The sequence below is a fragment of the Bombina bombina genome, chromosome 6 (genome assembly GCF_027579735.1).
Source record: "Bombina bombina isolate aBomBom1 chromosome 6, aBomBom1.pri, whole genome shotgun sequence".
In the NCBI taxonomy this organism is placed as follows: domain Eukaryota; kingdom Metazoa; phylum Chordata; class Amphibia; order Anura; family Bombinatoridae; genus Bombina; species Bombina bombina.
In genome coordinates, this window is record NC_069504.1 from 354,144,094 (window position 1) to 354,167,047 (window position 22,954).

Here is a 22,954-nt window from a genome sequence, read left to right on the forward strand (position 1 = left end):
CTCAGTTTGAGCACAGCGAGCTGGGCTGCTGTTAAAGGACCAGCCTGCACCACTTGGCACATTTGGGTGCCGCCACCTTTGTGAGTACCCTGCATTTGTTTGTATATCATATACATTCTTTACTTTATTGATACACACATGTGGTGCTTGCATTTTTGCCCCCCTTCTTACATGTATCATTAACATATGAAGATTTGAAGCCTGCCATGCAAAAATCCAGCGAGCTGGACTGCTGTTAAAGGTCCAGCCTGCATTTATTGGCACAATTGAGTGAGTACCCTGCACTCCTGCTGTCCTTTCCTATGAATTTATGCTACTAATATACACATGCGGCGCAGTTGTACACATATATGCACTTCCTGTTAGCTTTAATAGCAAAATAAACAGCTTTAACTTAAAGGAACACTAAAATAAAATGTAAACTTTAATGATTTAGATAAAGCATGCAATTAAAAAAAAAGTTCCCATTTACTTCATTATGAAAATATGCACAATATTTTTATATGCACACTCTCTGAGGCACTAGCTCCTACTGATCATGTGCAAGAATTTGCAATATATATGCATTTTGTGATTGGCTGATGGCTGTCACATGATACAGGGCGACGGAAAATTGAACTAAAAATCTTCTACTAATTTGAAATTCAGTTGCTATTGCATTGATCTTTTATTATGCATTCATTGATTATGCAAATATACTACATTCAACTGTATTTTAAAGGGAAAGTAGGCACTTTGAGATTGTAATAAATAATGCTCTATCACATGTATGACAGAAATGTACTGTCACAAAACAAATGTCAGGCAATTAAAACTTTAGTATTTCCTGTTACATTACTAGCAGTAAGATACATGTATAATATAATGTTGCCAATTATTTAAATTATATACTAATAACAATTAAATTGTGTAAATAAATGTTCAGACATCAGATTTTCTGCTGGAGCATGTATTCAGATATTCTTAAAGGGACATAAAGTAGCCATAATAATATTATTGCACTTTTGCTTGCAGAGAACTGTGCAAAGGGGTTAAAGGGACAGTCAACACCAGAATTTTTGTTGTTTAAAAAGATAGATAATACCTTTATTACCCATTCCCCATTTTTGCATAACCAACAGTTATATAAATACACTTTCTTCTGTTAAGTGTGATCAGTCCACGGGTCATCATTACTTGTGGGATATTAACTGCTCCCCTACAGGAAGTGCAAGAGGATTCACCCAGCAGAGTTGCTATATAGCTCCTCCCCTCTACGTCACCTCCAGTCATTCTCTTGCACCCAACGACTAGATAGGATGTGTGAGAGGACTATGGTGATATATTTAGTTTTTATATCTTCAATCAAAAGTTTGTTATTTTATAATAGCACCGGAGTGTGTTATTCCTTCTCTGGTAGAATTTGAAGAAGAATCTACCTGAGTTTTTCTATGATTTTAGCCGGAGTAGTTAAGATCATATTGCTGTTTCTCGGCCATCTGAGGAGAGGTAAACTTCAGATCAGGGGACAGTGGGCAGTTTAATCTGCAAAGAGGTATGTAGCAGTTTATTATTTTCTGACATGGAATTGATGAGAAAATCCTGCCATACCGTTATAATGTAAACTCAGCCTTGAATGCAGTAGATGTAGCTGATATCAGGCTGTCATGTATGTATATTTTACACTTCAGTTTTCTGGGAAATGGTACTTCTCTGGCTTTTAAACTGTATACATAGACTTAACCTATTTTGCAGGGACTTGCAATAGGTTTTAAATGACAATTAATTATTGAGGTAAAACGTTTTTTTGCTGGCATGTAAAAACGTTTTTTTCTCTGAGGTACTGGGTGAAAAAATGTTTTGGGCACTTTTTTTCCACTTGGCAATAGTTTTGATTTAAATTAGAGCAGTTCACTGATCCCTCTCACTGTTATGTGTGTGGGGGAGGGGCCATTTTGGTGCTTTCACTATGCATCAGAAAAACTCAGTCAGAGGTTCATTTTCTTCCTGCATGATCCGGTTCATCTCTACAGAGTTCAGGGATCTCAAGAGTCTTTTTTGAGGGAAGTAATCATTCACAGCAGAGCTGTGCTGATTGTATTGACTGTGATATAAAAAACGTTTATTTGTGTATTTTTTTCTGCTGCCTGGGTTAGTTATCATTTGCTGAGGGGAACAATCCTTTGCTAAAACTGTATATTCTGACAAAGATTGATGCTATAACTTAATTATTTTATCTGTTATAATATTTTCTGTGCTTCTTAAAGGCACAGTTCGTTTTCATATTATTTGTAAATTACTTTGAAAAGTATTTCCAAGTTGCTGTTTATTTGCTAGTGTGTTAAACATGTCTGATTCAGAGGAATATCTCTGTGCTATATGTGTTAATGCCAAAGTGGAGCCCAATAGAAATTTATGTACTAAATGTATTGATGCTACTTTAAAAAATAGTCAATCTGTACAAATTGAACATATTTCACCAAACAACGAGGGGAGAGTTATGCCGACTAACTCGCCTCACGTGTCAGTACCTGCATCTCCCGCTCAGGAGGTGCGTGATATTGTAGCGCCGAGTGCATCTGGGCGGCCATTACAAATCACATTACAAGATATGGCTACTGTTATGACTGAAGTTTTGGCTAAACTACCAGAACTAAGAGGTAAACGTGATCACTCTGGGATGAGAACAGAGTGCGCTGATAATGCAAGGGCCATGTCTGATACTGCATCACAGTTTGCAGAACGTGAAGACGGAGAGCTTCATTCTGTGGGTGACGGTTCTGATCCAAATAAACTGGACTCAGACATTTCAAATTTTAAATTTAAGCTTGAGAACCTCCGTGTGTTACTAGGGGAGGTATTAGCGGCTCTGAATGATTGTAACACAGTTGCAATCCCAGAAAAAATGTGTAGGTTGGATAAATATTTTGCGGTACCGACGAGTACTGACGTTTTTCCTATACCTAAGAGACTTACTGACATTGTTACTAAGGAGTGGGATAGACCCGGTGTGCCTTTCTCACCCCCTCCTATATTCAGAAAAATGTTTCCAATAGACGCCGCCACACGGGACTTATGGCAAATGGTCCCTAAGGTGGAGGGAGCAGTTTCTACTTTAGCTAAGCGTACCACTATCCCAGTGGAGGATAGCTGTGCTTTTTCAGATCCAATGGATAAAAAATTAGAGGGTTACCTTAAGAAAATGTTTGTTCAACAAGGGTTTATATTGCAACCTCTTGCATGTATTGCGCCTGTCACGGCTGCAGCAGCATTTTGGTTTGAGTCTCTGGAAGAGACACTTCAATCATCCACACTAGATGACATCACACACAAACTTAAATTCCTTAAGTTAGCTAATTCATTTATTTCAGATGCCGTAGTACATTTAACTAAACTTGCGGCTAAAAATTCAGGATTCGCCATTCAGGCACGCAGAGCTCTGTGGCTAAAATCCTGGTCAGCTGATGTTACGTCTAAATCTAAATTGCTTAATATTCCTTTCAAAGGGCAGACCTTATTCGGGCCCGGCTTGAAAGAGATTATTGATGACATTACAGGAGGTAAAGGTCATGCCCTGCCTCAGGACAAGGCCAAAGCCAAGGCTAGACAGTCCAATTTTCGTTCCTTTCGTAATTTCAAAGCAGGAGCAGCATCAACTTCCTCTGCACCAAAACAGGAAGGAGCTGTTGCTCGCTACAGACAAGGCTGGAAACCTAACCAGTCCTGGAACAGGGGCAAACAGGCCAGAAAACCTGCTGCTGCCCCTAAGACAGCATGAATTGAGGGCCCCCGATCCGGGACCGGATCTAGTGGGGGGCAGACTTTCCCTCTTCGCCCAGGCTTGGGCAAGAGATGTTCAGGATCCCTGGGCGTTAGAGATCATATCTCAGGGATACCTTCTGGACTTCAAATCCTCTCCCCCAAGAGGGAGATTTCATCTGTCAAGGTTGTCAACAAACCTAACAAAGAAGGAAGCGTTTCTACGCTGCGTACAAGATCTTTTATTAATGGGAGTGATCCATCCAGTTCCGCGGTTGGAACAAGGACAAGGGTTTTACTCAAATCTGTTTGTAGTTCCCAAAAAGAGGGAACCTTCAGGCCAATCTTGGATTTAAAGATCCTAAACAAATTCCTAAGAGTTCCATCGTTCAAGATGGAAACTATTCGAACAATTTTGCCTATGATCCAAGAGGGTCAGTACTTGACCACAGTGGATTTAAAGGATGCTTACCTTCACATACCGATTCACAGAAGTCATTACCGGTATCTAAGGTTTGCCTTTTTAGACAGGCATTACCAGTTTGTAGCTCTTCCATTCGGACTGGCTACGGCTCCAAGAATCTTCACAAAGTTTCTGGGCACTCTTCTGGCGGTACTAAGACCGCGAGGAATTTCAGTAGCTCCGTACTTAGACGACATACTGATACAAGCTTCAAGCTTTCAAACTGCCAAATCTCATACAGAGATAGTACTGGCATTTCTAAGGTCGCATGGATGGAAAGTGAACGAAGAGAAAAGTTCTCTCTTTCCACTCACAAGAGTTCCCTTCCTGGGGACTCTGATAGATTCTGTAGAAATGAAGATTTACCTGACAGAGGACAGGTTAACAAAACTTCAAAATGCATGCCGTGTCCTTCATTCCATTCAAGAGACCAGAAATTCTCTTCTATGGTGGCTTTATCGGCCACATCTGTCCAGGGGAATGCCATTCAGCAGGCCAGACTGGTCAATTGTAACAACAGACGCCAGCCTACTAGGTTGGGGCGCTGTCTGGAATTCTCTGAAGGCTCAGGGACTATGGAATCAGGAGGAGAGTCTTCTTCCAATAAACATTCTGGAATTGAGAGCAGTCCTCAATGCTCTTCTGGCTTGGCCCCAGTTAGCAACTCGGGGGTTCATCAGGTTCCAGTCGGACAACATCTCGACTGTAGCTTATATCAACCATCAGGGAGGGACAAGAAGCTCCCTAGCAATGATGGAAGTATCGAAGATAATTCGCTGGGCAGAGTCTCACTCTTGCCACCTGTCTGCAATCCACATCCCGGGAGTGGAGAACTGGGAGGCGGATTTCTTAAGTCGTCAGACTTTTCATCCGGGGGAGTGGGAACTTCATCCAGAGGTCTTTGCCCAAATACTTCCACGTTGGGGCAAACCAGAGATAGATCTCATGGCGTCTCGACAGAACGCCAAGCTTCCGCGCTACGGGTCCAGATCCAGGGATCCGGGAGCGGTCCTGATAGATGCCTTGACAGCACCATGGACCTTCAGGATGGCTTATGTGTTTCCACCTTTCCCGATGCTTCCTCGATTGATTGCCAGAATCAAACAGGAGAAAGCATCAGTGATTCTAATAGCGCCTGCATGGCCACGCAGGACTTGGTATACAGATCTGGTGGACATGTCATTCTGTCCACCTTGGTCGTTACCTCTGAAACAGGACCTTCTGATTCAGGGTCCTTTCAAACATCAAAATCTAACTTCTCTGAAGCTGACTGCTTGGAAATTGAACGCTTGATCTTATCAAAGCGTGGTTTTTCTGAGTCAGTTATTGATACCTTAATACAGGCTAGGAAGCCTGTCACCAGAAAGATTTACCATAAAATATGGCGTAAATACCTATATTGGTGCGAATCCAAAGGTTACTCTTGGAGTAAGGTTAGGATTCCTAGGATATTGTCTTTTCTACAAGAAGGTTTAGAAAAGGGGTTATCCGCTAGTTCCTTAAAGGGACAGATCTCAGCTCTGTCCATTCTGTTACACAAGCGTCTGTCAGAAGTTCCAGACGTTCAGGCTTTTTGTCAGGCTTTGGCCAGGATTAAACCTGTGTTTAAAGCTGTGGCTCCACCATGGAGTTTAAACCTTGTTCTTAACGTTTTACAGGGTGTTCCGTTTGAACCCCTTCATTCCATTGATATAAAGTTGTTATCTTGGAAAGTTCTATTTTTAATGGCTATTTCCTCGGCTCGAAGAGTCTCTGAATTATCAGCCTTACATTGTGATTCTCCTTATTTGATTTTTCACTCGGATAAGGTAGTTCTGCGTACTAAGCCTGGGTTCTTACCTAAGGTAGTCACTAACAGGAATATCAATCAGGAGATTGTTGTTCCATCCTTGTGCCCAAATCCTTCTTCGAGGAAGGAACGTCTTTTGCACAATCTGGATGTAGTTCGTGCCCTTAAATTTTATTTACAGGCAACTAAAGATTTTCGACAAACGTCTTCCCTGTTTGTCGTTTACTCTGGTCAGAGGAGAGGTCAAAAAGCTTCTGCTACCTCTCTCTCTTTTTGGCTTCGTAGCATAATTCGTTTAGCTTATGAGACTGCTGGACAGCAGCCTCCTGAAAGAATTACAGCTCATTCCACTAGAGCTGTGGCTTCCACTTGGGCCTTTAAGAATGAGGCCTCTGTTGAACAGATTTGCAAGGCTGCAACTTGGTCTTCGCTTCATACTTTTTCCAAATTTTACAAATTTGACACTTTTGCTTCATCGGAGGCTATTTTTGGGAGAAAGGTTCTTCAGGCAGTGGTTCCTTCTGTATAAAGAGCCTGCCTATCCCTCCCGTCATCCGTGTACTTTTGCTTTGGTATTGGTATCCCACAAGTAATGATGACCCGTGGACTGATCACACTTAACAGAAGAAAACATAATTTATGCTTACCTGATAAATTCCTTTCTTCTGTAGTGTGATCAGTCCACGGCCCGCCCTGTTTTTTAAGGCAGGTAAATATTTTTTAAATTATACTCCAGTCACCACTACACCCTTGGCTTCTCCTTTCTCGTTGGTCCTTGGTCGAATGACTGGAGGTGACGTAGAGGGGAGGAGCTATATAGCAACTCTGCTGGGTGAATCCTCTTGCACTTCCTGTAGGGGAGCAGTTAATATCCCACAAGTAATGATGACCCGTGGACTGATCACACTACAGAAGAAAGGAATTTATCAGGTAAGCATAAATTATGTTTTTTACCTCTGTGATTACCTTGTATCTAAGCCTCTTCTGACAGCCCCCTGATCACATGACATTCTATTTATTATCTATTGACTTTCATTTTAGCCAATTAGTGCAGAGTCTGCCACAATCCACGGGCGTGATCACAATGTTATCTATATGGTTAACATGAACTAGCTCTCCCCTGTTGTAAAAAAGCAAATAAAAAGCATGTGATAAGAGGCAACCTTCAAGTGCTTAGAAATTATCATATGAGCCTTTCTAGGTTTAGCTTTCAACTAAGAATACCAAGAGAACAAAGCAAAATTGGTGAAAAAAGTAAATTGGTAAGTTGTTTAAAATTACATGCCCTATTCGAAACATGAACATTTTTTTGGACTTGATTGTCCCTTTAAACTCATCATTATATTCAGCCCTGGAGGAACAATTCACTGGAAAACCTGAACTGAACACGGATGGTGAAATGGTGACCATGCACCCCTTATTGGCTTAGAGGCCACATTCAGCTCTGGGCCACTAGTGCATTGCAGGTCTTGAGCAGAATTTTATTATGTGTTTAACCCCTTTGCCTAGTTCTCCACAATGAATAGTGCAATAATACAATTCTACAGCACATTAGAGCCTTTATTTACTGTTCATTTATGTCACAGTAACATTGCAATTTAATATAATGTAAGCGGTTTAAATTGCATTTAATTTGTGACAAAAAAGTCAATAGATTGGAACATAATACTTTACATTTATGTAATATTCTAGAAAGATGCTATGAATTAAACAAGAGAATGTTAACAATTTGTGTATAGCAATAGATTGTTTAAATAAAGGTATTTTCTGTGACGTCAGCAGACATTAGTTCAGACTATGAAGATAAGGAATGTCTGCGAGGTAAGATTGATGTGACATTGTCTGATCTTTTTCAGTGGTCTTCCTGTCTGCTGAGAGTCCTATGACAAGTGACTGCTTACAAGCTGAGCAACTTTGCTTCAATGACCCTCAGTGTAATTCCAGCTATCACATTCTTGAGCAGTGCTCACAAGAAGCTGCAGTGGGGCAGGTGGCTAGACCTGAGTGTCTGGCTCTTCAGCATACCACTCTGATGCACTGCAAGTGCCGATATAATATGAAGAAAGAAGATCATTGCCTGAGGATATACTGGGCTGTTCATCCTGTACTAGGTGAGCCTGTGATGTTAATTTCCCATAGACATTATATAAGTACAGAAAAAGATTAAAATTGTACTGTATTTTCCATATCAACAAACAAATCTACCTAAAAGTACACACATTTTTATTAGCAGATCTTCTTTCGGAAAAAGGAACACCTCCTCCATTGTTTCATCCTTATCTTGCCATCTCACCTTGGCCGCTTTTGTTATTTATATAGCTTTGCTGCAAGCAGCCAATAAGAGGAGTGCTCAAGGTGCCACTCATAACTGATTTGCTGCCTCGTTGCCTCAGGGCTACAACCATACTGCTTGGTTTCACTGGCTGCAACTGTAGTGATTAATCATTTGTTTGCCTTCTGAAGTCATGGGATATATAAGCTATATAGCTAACTCACAAAAATACCTCTGACATTTATGTTTAAATAAAATGAATTAAAAAAAGATTAAAATTCAATGAACGTTTTCTCCAAAAATAGGATGTTTTAAATTATATTAAATGTATTCATTTTTATTTTAAGATGTGCAACTTTTCTGGACAAAAACAAACAAACAAAAAATGCTTTTGCATCCATGTCTTTTCTGTCCACCACTGGAATTAATGACATTGTTCTTATCAACCATTGAAAAATCATGGAAATTCACATTGGTTACATTATAATCTATATTTTTTTTTACAATTAATGAGGTGGAGAAATAGAAGAGTAATGAAGACCAGCTCATTAGATAACTTTAGGATTTTAGGATATTGAAACATTAAATAAAACAAAAGATCTAAATTGTTTATTTTTTATGCTGATCTTTTAACAACAGAACTATTTTGGATACATATACTACACATAAACATTTAAAAAGGTGTTACCCCTTTAATATGTGACATATCAACTTTTTTATTTCTGTCTTCCAGATACAGGTTCACTGGAGTTATATAAATCTCCTTATGAAGAAATACTGTTAAATTTCACAGAGAGTGAAGACTATCTACGTCTTTCTGCGTTAATTTCTGGTAAGAAATCTACGTATTTGCTGAACTGCACTTTTGGAGAAACAATGTTTATTTATCAGAGTTTTTCATGCTTCTTGATTTCCATAAGATGTGTTGGCAGTGTGTTTGGAAATATTGGCATACATGGAAATTTAATCTTATAGTATAAAGATTGAGAGATGAACTAAAAACAATTGTAATATATATATATATATATATATATATATTTTGTATTTTCTCTGGGTGATTAAATCCACCTGTGCAACCCCTTCTTTGTTCTCAGTTTGTTTGGCTTTGTGAGCTCGCATGATGGTGTGGCTGTGTTAGGGACTCAGGCAATGGAAAGGACCTTGACGTGGTGCCTGAGCTTTCCCATTTGGCCAGATGCGGTTACTAACCTTTCCAGTTGTGATTTTATCTTAGCTGTGAGCTAGCTGGTGAGTGCTGGGTGTTTCTATGTGTTGTATTACTTTTTATTTGTAATCCCCCTTGTTTCTTGCACCCATTCCGGACTGGGGTTAACTGCCTGTGGCTCTGGTGACATCACAGCTTTTTTGGAGTACTATTTAGCACCCAGGGCTGGATGTTGCTGAGTCACAGGATGTGTACCTGATCCGGTCTTGGAGTGCAGTTCCCTTCCATGTTTTGTGTTATATATATATATATATATATCTTCTATAGTATGGCCTAGCACTCACAGAATCCTAGCAGTACCGGGGTGCACATCAGAAACAATTTCAATAAGTCCAATAAGAGGAAGGCACTCAACGGATTTGACAAAGGGATCCTTTAAGCCTTTAACATAGTGTAGCGTTTCGGGGTTTTACCCCCGTTTTCAAACACACAACCAGACCCAACACCATAACAGCTCCTTAAATACCCTTTTTCCCAATCACCCTGTGCAGGTGTGGCTCAGCTTGGGACATGCTGCGCCCGTATCCTAGCAACCACTAGTTAACAACCTGAGGACGAGGATGGCCAACCACATGAGCGCCATAAGACAGGCCATAAAGAATGGCGAGTCGAATCAACCAGTGGCCAGACACTTTTATGAGCAAAGGCATAATGTGGCGGATTTACGCTATATGATTATAGATCGCATACCAGAGATGAAAAGAGGAGGGATAGGAATAGGCTGCTTCTACAAAGGGAGATGAGATGGACTTATGAGTTGGAAACTATTTCTCCCAAAGTATTGAATACTAAACTTAAGTGGCATAGTTTCCTATGAATATATAATCCCAGTTTTCTACTATGACTATAGCGCTCAGCAGTTTTTTGTTTGTTTTGATTGTTATGTGTTTTTATTTTCTCTCATTTTCATTCATTTTTGTGTATATTTATTGTTGCTTTTGTTCTCTTTTTGTCCTTTTATATTTTTTGCTTTTCTTCCTTTTTTTCTTTCTCTTTCTTTTTTTTTTCTTTTTTCTTTCTTCTTTTTATGCTTTAAGTTTGTTTATTTTATGCTGGTTGCTGTGTGGTAGTATTGGTGGTCTATCACTTTCAGTAAGCTTTAAATGCCTGTTTATGTTGATGATTAGGCTGGAGGCAATAATGATGTATAATGTCTGTATTCTATAGAAGGTCAAGTGGCAGTTTGGATTTAATATGAGCGGTTAGATTGCGCTGTAATGTAGGTATAACAGGTCATGACACTTCTGAATATTGAGGCATTATTTTGTAATAGTCTAATGAGCATGGATTATTTCAGTTAAGTTTGCTATAGCCCTGATAAGGTATTGTTAGCTAATATACAATATGAAATGATATGATGATTTAGCAGGTCATATAATTGACAGTGCTAGTTATGTGTCAGATAATTTTGTCAGTAATACTGTTTTTAATACACGGTTGTTAAATATGTTTATTTACTAGTGGTTGCTAGGATACGGGCGCAGCATGATGATGTGTGTCCCAAGCTGAGCCACACCTGCACAGGGTGATTGGGAAATAGGGTATTTAAGGAGCTGTTGAGCTGTTATGGTGTTGGGTCTGGTTGTGTGTTTGAAAACGGGGGTAACACCCAGAAACGTTAGGCTATGTTAAAGGAATAAAGGATCCCTTTGTCAAATCCGGTGAGTGCCTTCCTCTTATTGGACTTAAAAAAAAAAAAAAAAAATATATATATATATATATATATATATATATATATATATATATATATATATATATATACACACACACACACACTTAAAAATGAATACTAAGTACATGTGGTTGCTATTTTATATTGATAGAACCCAACAAGAGATTTTAGTAGATGGGCTTCTTTTTGTATCATACTGTAAATTGAAGCCCAAAATTAGTAAAAACACAGAAAGTCATTGGCGTCTTATTTTAGTGAATCTGTGTCACGTTTATTTAACAAACATTCCTGTACACAACCTTTATGCATAGCTGCTTGGGACTTTAAAGTGTTTTTCCAAATTTCTTCTTGAAATCAAACATTTTTGACATTAAGAATTTGGAGTGTAAATAGTAGATGATGACTTCATGCTCATTAAACTAGGGTCTGCCATTAATCGTGCACCCTGCTTCCTGTGAATAAATATACATATTACACTCTAATCACCTACATCCTGCGTCTTTACAGATAATTTTTCCCTTTTCCAAAACAAAAACACACTTAGAAAACCTGGAAAATATCATTTCAGCATGTAAAAGAAAAAAATAAATCTCCAGTGACTATTAACATATTTTCATCAGCTTTATCACCAGCTTTTATTCTGAATACATTTGGGGAAATCTATAATGTAATATATAAGTAGGTTTCTGAAGATAAGAGTCTTATAGCATCTTGCGTGCTTCCTTCAGACTATGGCTCATGTTTAAATAAATAGCTCTCAGCCATAGAGCAAATAAACACTATTATATAAAGAAACAAGATGATCAATGTGTTTTATATCACTGGAAACAAGTTAATGCTTTTCTATTGATTCTTACATTGGACAGTCTTCAAAGACACAGAGTAATACAAATAATTCTGTCTAACAGATGTTTAATAACATTCAGCTGACTTGTAGTTGCTTAGGGCCCACTAATGACAAGGGCTTTTAATTATAAATACAATAATATCTCATGCTGTAAAAAAAAAAGTTTTTACCTTTTTTAGTATTTGCCTCTGAGATTGAAAATGAAGAGTTGGATTGCATTCAGCCCAGCAAAATAATAAATATGAACATAGAAATGTAGTGCATTCATTTTAGTACAGCTATCTGTTCTTATATTTAAAGGGATAGAAAGGTCAAAAATGAAATGTGCATGAGTGCATTTGCATTTGAAATAGAAGCATTTTTGCAATATACTTTCATAAGCAAATATGCTTCTACTAAAAGTTATTACCGTTTTTCTTGGGCAAATGCACATATCCTGTTAAGCATCCCATCATGCATCAGTATTTAACACCATGCTTGCTCAGAGAGCTGGTGGTGATGTGGATGTACCATTAATTGCAAAGACAAGAAGAAATCTTGCAAGAAAGGGGATAGGCCTGTCAGGCTCTAAGTATATATTTTAAACAACCCACTGGTTTAGATTATCAGCACAAGATGGTAATTCATGGAAAAGAGCAATGCTCTATGTCGGGGAGTAACTAGAACCCCATATATCCAATTTGGAACTTAGAATGAAGTTAAAATTGTCTCAGAAAACCATTCATACTGACGAAATCTTTATTAAGAGACAAAGGATAAAGTCCAGCAGGACTCAGACAAACATTCACACATACACTGGTTAAAAATAGCTCAAGCTCGTTTCTTAATTAAAGAGAATGCAATGTATGGCGTGTGAAATAGAAATAGTATTTAAATAGTAATCTCTGCAAGTGGAATTCTTAAGGATATCTAATATGAGCAAATGTTGAAAGATTCCTAAAATTATAATGTGCAGAATAACTGTTCTACAGTAAATGGTGGACCTTTGGATGGTGTGTACAGGGAATATAGCTAGGATATATATATGTAGCTTATTTAATTTTAGCATTCAGGGTGTCATAAGGTTCAGTAGTTTGTGCACTTATGGTGAGCACAGGGTAGCGCTTAATATCACTAAGATGAATTGATTGTATTACAATATAACTGAAGGCTTGAATTCAGCAATGTTGTTCAGAGATAATATAGATGATATGTGCAAAAAATGGTGAACACCAAATAGCATTCGATTATCTCAGAGATCAATTAAATAAATTGCAATATGACTGGGAGCTTTCAGCAATGTTGCTCAGAGAGAAAATATATTTTAGGTCTGACCTAAGCGGTATTTTGTGACCCAATATTCTCAATGGTTTAACTGGTATGTGCGTGCTCACTAATGGTTACATTTGTATATTTTGATACATATTAGCACAGCTGAAAATATAAATCAATATCTAATGTCTCCCAGTTACAAAACATATATATGCTAGGCTGCACTGTTGTTGTAACTTTGGTTAATACCGGGTTACCATAACATGTATATACAGGTGTTTAGGTAATGTACCACAGGTTTTATAACCTATATATTAGTATCATAGATTTTGGTTAACCTATTCCTTTAGTTTTGATATTAAAGTGAGCCTAGCACAAATATCAAGTTGCCACCTTAGTTGCCAAACATATATGGGCTAATGTATTGTTGAATATCAGTTATACAAATTTAGCGAAGTAAGGAAACTCTCATAACCCCTGGCTGAAGTAAGCCTCTTCTATAGCGGAGGCTGTTATTAATATTACTTCTAGCTAATAACACTCAAACGTTCATATCTTGATCTACAAAAGTCTCTACTATATCGGAGACTGTATTACTGTTAGTCTGCTCCAATTTCACACACGCATATATTCAATAAGTATTAGAAAGTATATTAGCGAGCGAGCGGCTAAAAGCAGTGAGGTACTATGACCTCGTGAACAATGCCCCAATGTAGGGGCATTGTTCACGAGGTCATAGTACCTCACTGCTTTTAGCCGCTCGCTCGCTAATATACTTTCTAATACTTATTGAATATATGCGTGTGTGAAATTGGAGCAGACTAACAGTAATACAGTCTCCGATATAGTAGAGACTTTTGTAGATCAAGATATGAACGTTTGAGTGTTATTAGCTAGAAGTAATATTAATAACAGCCTCCGCTATAGAAGAGGCTTACTTCAGCCAGGGGTTATGAGAGTTTCCTTACTTCGCTAAATTTGTATAACTGATATTCAACAATACATTAACCCATATATGTTTGGCAACTAAGGTGGCAACTTGATATTTGTGCTAGGCTCACTTTAATATCAAAACTAAAGGAATAGGTTAACCAAAATCTATGATACTAATATATAGGTTATAAAACCTGTGGTACATTACCTAAACACCTGTATATACATGTTATGGTAACCCGGTATTAACCAAAGTTACAACAACAGTGCAGCCTAGCATATATATGTTTTGTAACTGGGAGACATTAGATATTGATTTATATTTTCAGCTGTGCTAATATGTATCAAAATATACAAATGTAACCATTAGTGAGCACGCACATACCAGTTAAACCATTGAGAATATTGGGTCACAAAATACCGCTTAGGTCAGACCTAAAATATATTTTCTCTCTGAGCAACATTGCTGAAAGCTCCCAGTCATATTGCAATTTATTTAATTGATCTCTGAGATAATCGAATGCTATTTGGTGTTCACCATTTTTTGCACATATCATCTATATTATCTCTGAACAACATTGCTGAATTCAAGCCTTCAGTTATATTGTAATACAATCAATTCATCTTAGTGATATTAAGCGCTACCCTGTGCTCACCATAAGTGCACAAACTACTGAACCTTATGACACCCTGAATGCTAAAATTAAATAAGCTACATATATATATCCTAGCTATATTCCCTGTACACACCATCCAAAGGTCCACCATTTACTGTAGAACAGTTATTCTGCACATTATAATTTTAGGAATCTTTCAACATTTGCTCATATTAGATATCCTTAAGAATTCCACTTGCAGAGATTACTATTTAAATACTATTTCTATTTCACATGCCATACATTGCATTCTCTTTAATTAAGAAACGAGCTTGAGCTATTTTTAACCAGTGTATGTGTGAATGTTTGTCTGAGTCCTGCTGGACTTTATCCTTTGTCTCTTAATAAAGATTTCGTCAGTATGAATGGTTTTCTGAGACAATTTTAACTTCATTCTAAGTTCCAAATTGGATATATGGGGTTCTAGTTACTCCCTGACATAGAGCATTGCTCTTTTCCATGAATTACCATCTTGTGCTGATAATCTAAACCAGTGGGTTGTTTAAAATATATACTTAGAGCCTGACAGGCCTATCCCCTTTCTTGCAAGATTTCTTCTTGTCTTTGCAATTAATGGTACATCCATATGTATCCTTCCTGTCTCTCTCTTAAAATTATAGGGCTAATATACTTATAAGTCTTTATCATATAATTTCTCCCTACAATTTTTTATCTAGTCTTAACCCACTAGCCCTCAGCCCCCCTTTTTCTACTTAGCTGGTGGTGATGTGTATTGCTTCTAAAGAAATAATTTGTGTCATACAAACTACTGCTGACCCTCTGAGAAGGTGTGTTGTTTGAATATTGGTGCACAGGCCTTTACATGATATATGCGTATGCCACGGAAAGCCACTAATAACTTTTACTCGAAGTATATTCTAATTGAAATGCACCTGTGCACATTTCATTTTTGACATTTCTATCCCTTTAAAAAAAGGACAAGAGGAATAAGGACCTGGTTCTCCCACAAAAAAGAAAAATATATATTTTATTTAAGAGAGACTAAAAGACTATTAGTTTTTAAAGAACACTATGAGGCTTTGAGTAGGCTCAAATTTGATAGATTTTATAATGAACAATTATGTATCCTTAATCAAACACTAAGTGAAGGTATAATTGCAAAACAGGAATTTGATTTTGTGCTCAAAGAACACTCAGTAGTCTCAACTTTGTACTGGATACAAAAGCACCACAAAAGTGTTTCTAGTAGAGCCTTTTACTTTGGGTTTTGGAGGCTTCACTGAGGGCTGTTATATCGATTTCTTCATGAGACCATTATTCATAGGCATTTTCATTTTTTTTGCTCAGGACACTGGTGATGTATTGCACAAACTAGATACTTATCCCAAGGTAGTGAAGTCCTTTTTAGCCACACAATGTAAAAACAGAATACAAATTTGGTAAAGATTCTGCTGGAATTTCTTGTTAGATGGAAAGTACTAGGATTTTTTTGAGATGGAGGGGGTGTTTAGTGAGCTTAGTAAAAGGGTAAATCACACATGCCTTTATGGCTTCCTTATGTGGAGGACATCCTGGTGTTGTGGGAAGGTACAGAGAACGGCTTTAATAAGATCAATTGAAACTACAGTATTTCCTCACCCATCAGATTGGTGTAAAAAAAAGTACCTTTTTAGATTTAAAATTAAGTAGTTGATTATTGGCTGTTAACAGAGAAACCTATAGAAAACCATAAACAACAAAAAATCTGCTCTGCGCATCTAGTCACTACTCACAAGGTTTAAAAAATGGTATTCCCATTGGCCAATAGCTGCATGTCTAAATAAACTGCTCTTCTGAAATGGGAATGGCTGATTTGTGCAGCACAGATACTCAAAATGCACGTAATGAGTTATTGTGTAGAAAATAGAGAATAAGATCAGATGAATGTTAAACAAATTATGTCTCTAAGGTTCCATTGCTAATAGCAGGGAAGACAATGAGCCTCTGTGAAAGGTTATTTCACATGAATTTCAAAAAGCACCTGACACCCAAGATGTGGTTTACATTGCACCATAAAAGTGTGATATGTTGAGAGATGCAGTATTTTCACTGCCAATAATGAAGAGAGATTCTGAATTAAACTGAAGATTAACTGCACTGCCTTTGGGGTTGTTTATTTGGGGTGTTGTTCCTGTCTCCATGTTGGGGAAAAAAGAAAAGGGAATTCAGTGATTGTATTTGAGAACATTATAATAACATTGGAATGAGGGTAGCAGAACACTTTAAAGAGAACCAGGACTACGACTTTAGTAAAGTTAAAATGATTTGCTTGGAACACATAGCACAAAAAAGAGAGGTGGAAAAGCTGACAAGATATTATTTAAGTGTGAGATGAAATGTATTTTTACCGTGGGTACATTATCCCCCACAGGTTGAAATGAAAGAGCTGATTACTCTTACTTGTAATGGCAACATTTGTGTAGCAGTGTGGATTTATCCTACAGATAAATCTACAGTTCTGTAGATTTATCTGTAGGAATTCAGAACTTCTTATAATTCATAATAGGTCGATTGAAAATGGGTTTTGATCTATAGTAAATTTTGAGGCAATACACTTTAACATTATGATACTGATTTATATCTTAATTAAGACAAGGATATTACATTGAACTCTGCAGTATTTCTTGTTTTGTGCAATAGAATTAGAAGGAATGCATTTAATACACTTTTAAAGGGACATTGGGGTCAAAATTAAAGTTCATGGTTCAGAAAGGGAATGCAATTTTTAGAGACTTTTAAGTTTACTTCATTCTCTTGGTATCCATTGTTGTAACGCATACCTAGGTAGTCTCATAATTCTCTTTTTCATTTACTTACCTCATGTACTCCCTGTAGTGCATTGCTGCTCTGGAGTTGACTGTAACTATATATTTAACACATTTGTAGGAGTTAAACATATAAGAGTTGATCACAACCTTGTGCTTATTTTCGGCAGATCACAATCTCTGTATGTTGAACAGTATTGTCAGTGCATTTTTCCAATGATTACAATCACAAAATGCATCTGCCATTAATACCCCTCAATAACAAAATCCTCATCTCTGGCAAAACAACAAAAACATTATATTTGCCTTGTTAAAGTGAAGGTCAATTTCGATGAATTAGTGCCCGGTTTTTAATAATCCTATTAAAACAAGGGCACTTTAATTAATCAAAATTAATTCAAAAACTTACCTTTTAATCCTGACAGCCATTCCAGCACTTCCTCTGCCAGTCACAGGCCCTCTTCGCGGGTCCAAAATGACGAATCCGGCTTCCTCCAATCACGGCATTGCATCAGGCCATGATCCCCCCCGGGAAGAAAGCCGTGATTGGAGGAAGCTGGATTCGTCATTTCTGGCGTAAGAAGAGGCTTCCGACGCCCGGGGGAATCGCTGGAGCGGCTTTCAGGATTAAAAGGTACGTTTTTGAAGAAAAGGAGTAATGTCAATTTTGATGAATTAAAGTGCCCTTGTTTTTAATAGGTTTATTAAAAACCGGGCTCTAATTCATTGAAATTGACCTTCACTTTAATCTTGCAATAAGATATTGAAAAAAGCACATGATTTAGGACACACAAAATTGTGATTTCTTTCCTAAGACATGGAGAGTCCACAAAGTCATTCCAATTACTCATGGGATATTCAACTCCTGGCCAGCAGGAGGAGGCAAAGAGCACCCCAGCAAAGCTGTTAAGTGCAACTTCCCTTAATAATAATCCCCAGTCAATTTCTTTGCCTCTGTCAATGGAGGAGTATGAAGTCGGTGTCTGAAGATATTTAATCCTTTTATGGGTACTTTTCCCTGAAAGCAAGGATTGGGGTATAGCCAAGTCCATGTCAATCTCTTTAGTAAGAGTATTGGTTGCTTTTAGCAGTTAAAAGGCGGCGAGGTAGTCTTTGCTTTACTTTTAACAATTGCTACCCCATTGCAGAAAGCCAGGGTTGGTTACTCTGATCTTTTTTTTACTACAGATCCCTGACAGGCAGTGAAGTACTGGTAACACCTTAGTAGCTGTCATTTACCCTGCAGCTGGATCAACAGGTAAGTGCTTTTTCCTTCTAGGTACTGATGGGATTAAATCTTTAAGTGGAAATTTTTTGTGACTTAGATATCCTTTTAAGTCTAGGATACATTTGGGCAACTTTAATGACTCTAGGGAAGCTAGTGGCTTCTTATTCAGTATATTTTCAGGCACTGTAGAGTTAGAAAATAATTACAAAAACTATACAGATATGTTAGATGTTAATAACACAATGTACAGAATGACTAGAATAGAGCACAATACTCCCCTCTTAGGTGACCGCAGCCTTCTAACAGTCTCTCCCAACAGGACTGTGAGTAGAATATGGATTAGATAAATAGAGGCGCTGGTCTTCAATATTATGGTGCACACTGAAGAAAGAAAACTTGATCCGAAAATTTCAGAGTTCAGCTTCTTCATAAGGATATATATCCTGGTTTTCCCATGATGTGCTTTAGTATCTATAAACAATGGAAATTGCACTGCAGGTGATTGTATCTTTAAATTGATATAAAGTGCAGTATACTCACTCCGAGTAATTCGGAATCCGGCTCCTCAAAGATAGTTGGTAACTTTAGAATACTTCCAAAAAAGGCAGCAAGAATACTTGTTGTATCAAACAAATATTTATTAAAACGTATTAAAAAGCTCTTTTTCAGCTTGGCTCTACGCGTTTCAATGACTAAATCGTCTTTTTCAAGAGCAGTAAAAAACAATTGGAAGTGCTGCCTTAGGAGTATTTACAGGTGTATTTATACAGGTAATCAATGTTCCTGTTCCGGTGACAAACACCGGAATAGGACTCACAAATAAAACATTTTATTTTTATTTTTATCCCCATCCGATTGTGTTTTGAGAGTAATCCATTTTTTATATATATGCTTAAGCTATTTCGCTCAGAATCTCAATGATTTGCCCAATCGGATCGGTATAAACAAATTGAACATTATTTGACCAATCACAGTGAAAATAATATGGAAGTTCCCTTTCGAGTCCCGAATTTGTACAGTTCCCTTTCAGGTCCGCCGAAGGATGCGTTGTCATGTGTTCCAATTCAACCAATCGGATGGCGAGCGTTGTTCCAGATACTTTGTGTGTGAAAATCTGTTTCCTGGTTTGTCCGGACAGTTCTATATCACATGTCCCGAATTGGCCAATCTCTTTGTGAGCGATGTTTTCGCCATATTCTTGTGATAGCCGATATTCTGAATTTCTTCTAAGGGGTATGTAATGGAAAGTGCAGGTCACTTTGGGTCATATATATTTCAAATACAGAAACGATTACAGTGAAATCCCTTCTTGGAAAAAAACTTTTCATACCTTTGGATAGATTGTCTAACATTTTAATAACTAGAGCTAACAATATTGTATCTAAAATTGAATAATAATAAAAATAAAAGTTAAAAAATTAAATTAAAATAAGATAAAATTATGATAAAATAAAATAAACTACTCATAATATTCGAAAAATAAAATAAAAGTGGTTTAGTCTCCTTTATAAGAAGGACTCAAACATATATTTAAACATTTGGACATTTTGATACATTTTCATTCTACATCAAACAAATATATACATCCTTGAATATAATAAAATTTATGTATATATAAAATAAATGATTAAATACAAATAAATGCATAATATAAATGTGGGTGTGTAATTTCTCTATATTGAGTTTCTCTATATTGAATTAAATGAATGCAGCCACTCTAATATCTTTATTTAAACCATAGTGTCCATACTATGGTGGATACACACACTAAAAACATATGGACACTATGGTTTAAATAAAGATATTAGAGTGGCTGCATTCATTTAATTCAATATAGAGAAACTCAATATAGAGAAATTACACACCCACATTTATATTATGCATTTATTTGTATTTAATCATTTATTTTATATATACATAAATTTTATTATATTCAAGGATGTATATATTTGTTTGATGTAGAATGAAAATGTATCAAAATGTCCAAATGTTTAAATCTATGTTTGAGTCCTTCTTATAAAGGAGACTAAAGCACTTTTATTTTATTTTTCCAATATTATGAGTATTTTATTTTATCATAATTTTATCTTATTTTAATTTAATTTTTTAACTTTTATTTTTATTATTATTCAATTTTAGATACAATATTGTTAGCTCTAGTTATTAAAATGTTAGACAATCTATCCAAAGGTATGAAAAGTTTTTCTTCTGTTATGTGTGATCAGTCCACGGGTCATCATTACTTCTGGGATATTATCTGCTCCCCTACAGGAAGTGCAAGAGGATTCACCCAGCAGAGTTGCTATATAGCTCCTCCCCTCTACGTCACCTCCAGTCATTCTCTTGCACCCAAAGACTAGATAGGAGGTGTGAGAGGACTATGGTGATTATACTTAGTTTTTAGAACTTCAATCAAAAGTTTGTTATTTTACAATAGCACCGGAGCGTGTTATTACCTCTCTGGCAGAGTTTGAAGAAGAATCTACCAGAGTTTTTCTTATGATTTTAACCGGAGTAGTTAACATCATATTGCTGTTTCTCGGCCATCTGAGGGAGGTAAAAACTTCAGATCAGGGGACAGCGGGCAGTTGAATCTGCATTGAGGTATGTAGCAGTTTTTATTTTCTGAATGGAATTGATGAAAAAATCCTGCCATACCGTTATAATGAACATGTATGTATGCTTTACACTTTAGTATTCTGGGGATGGTATTACACCGGAATTACTCTGTAAAAGTACATTAAACCTTTTATTAGGTATTTTTCATGTTAAACGTTTTTGCTGGAATGTAGAATCGTTTGCATTAATGAGGTACTGAGTGAATAAATATTTGGGCATTATTTTTCCACTTGGCAGTTTGCTTGTGTTAATTATGACAGTTTCGTTTCTCTCTCACTGCTGTGTGTGAGAGGGAGGGGCCGTTTTTGGCGCTCTTTGCTACGCATTAAAAATTTCCAGTCAGTTTTTCTGCATGATCCGGTTCATCTCTAACAGAACTCAGGGGTCTTCAAACTTCTTTGAAGGGAGGTAGATTCTCTCAGCAGAGCTGTGAGACTTATATAGTGACTGTGATTTAAAACGTTGCTCTGTAATTTTTATGTTTAAAATTTAATTAGTGTTATTTTACTAATGGGAACAAACCTTTGCTAAAAAGTTGTGTTGTTTGATAAGAGTGATGCTATAACTGTTTTTCAGTTCATTATTTCAACTGTCATTTAATCGTTTAGTGCTTCTTGAGGCACAGTACGTTTTTATTAAATAAAATTGTAACCGAGTTGCATGTTTATTGCTAGTGTGTTAAACATGTCTGATTCAGAGGAAGATACCTGTGTCATTTGTTCCAATGCCAAGGTGGAGCCCAATAGAAATTTATGTACTAACTGTATTGATGCTACTTTAAATAAAAGCCAATCTGTACAAATTGAACAAATTTCACCAAACAGCGAGGGGAGAGTTATGCCGACTAACTCGCCTCACGTGTCAGTACCTGCATCTCCCGCCCGGGAGGTGCGTGATATTATGGCGCCTAGTACATCTGGGCAGCCATTACAGATAACATTACAAGATATGGCTACTGTTATGACTGAAGTTTTGGCTAAATTACCAGAACTAAGAGGCAAGCGTGATCACTCTGGGGTGAGAACAGAGTGCGCTGATAATTCTAGGGCCATGTCTGATTCTGCGTCACAGCTTGCAGAGCATGAGGACGGAGAGCTTCATTCTGTAGGTGACGGTTCTGATCCAAACAGATTGGATTCAGATATTTCAAATTTTAAATTTAAATTGGAAAACCTCCGTGTATTACTAGGGGAGGTCTTAGCAGCTCTCAACGATTGTAACACTGTTGCAATACCAGAGAAAATGTGTAGGTTGGATAAATACTTTGCGGTACCGGCGAGTACTGACGTTTTTCCTATACCTAAGAGATTAACTGAAATTGTTACTAAGGAGTGGGATAGACCCGGTGTGCCGTTCTCACCCCCTCCAATATTTAGAAAGATGTTTCCAATAGACGCCACCACACGGGACTTATGGCAAACGGTCCCTAAGGTGGAGGGAGCAGTTTCTACTTTAGCTAAGCGTACCACTATCCCGGTGGAGGATAGCTGTGCTTT

General features: G+C 37.2%; 1 protein-coding gene across 3 annotated transcripts in view; it reads left to right on the forward strand.

Moving 5' to 3' along the window:
• Window positions 1-22,954, forward strand: part of GFRA3 (GDNF family receptor alpha 3) — a 129,534-nt gene that overhangs the window by 54,145 nt on the left and 52,435 nt on the right. For all 3 annotated transcript variants that reach the window (XM_053717020.1, XM_053717019.1, XM_053717021.1), the window contains exons 2-3: window positions 7,847-8,101; window positions 8,996-9,094. In XM_053717020.1, coding sequence (XP_053572995.1) covers window positions 7,847-8,101; window positions 8,996-9,094 — 354 coding nt within the window. The remainder of the gene's footprint in view (window positions 1-7,846; window positions 8,102-8,995; window positions 9,095-22,954) is intronic.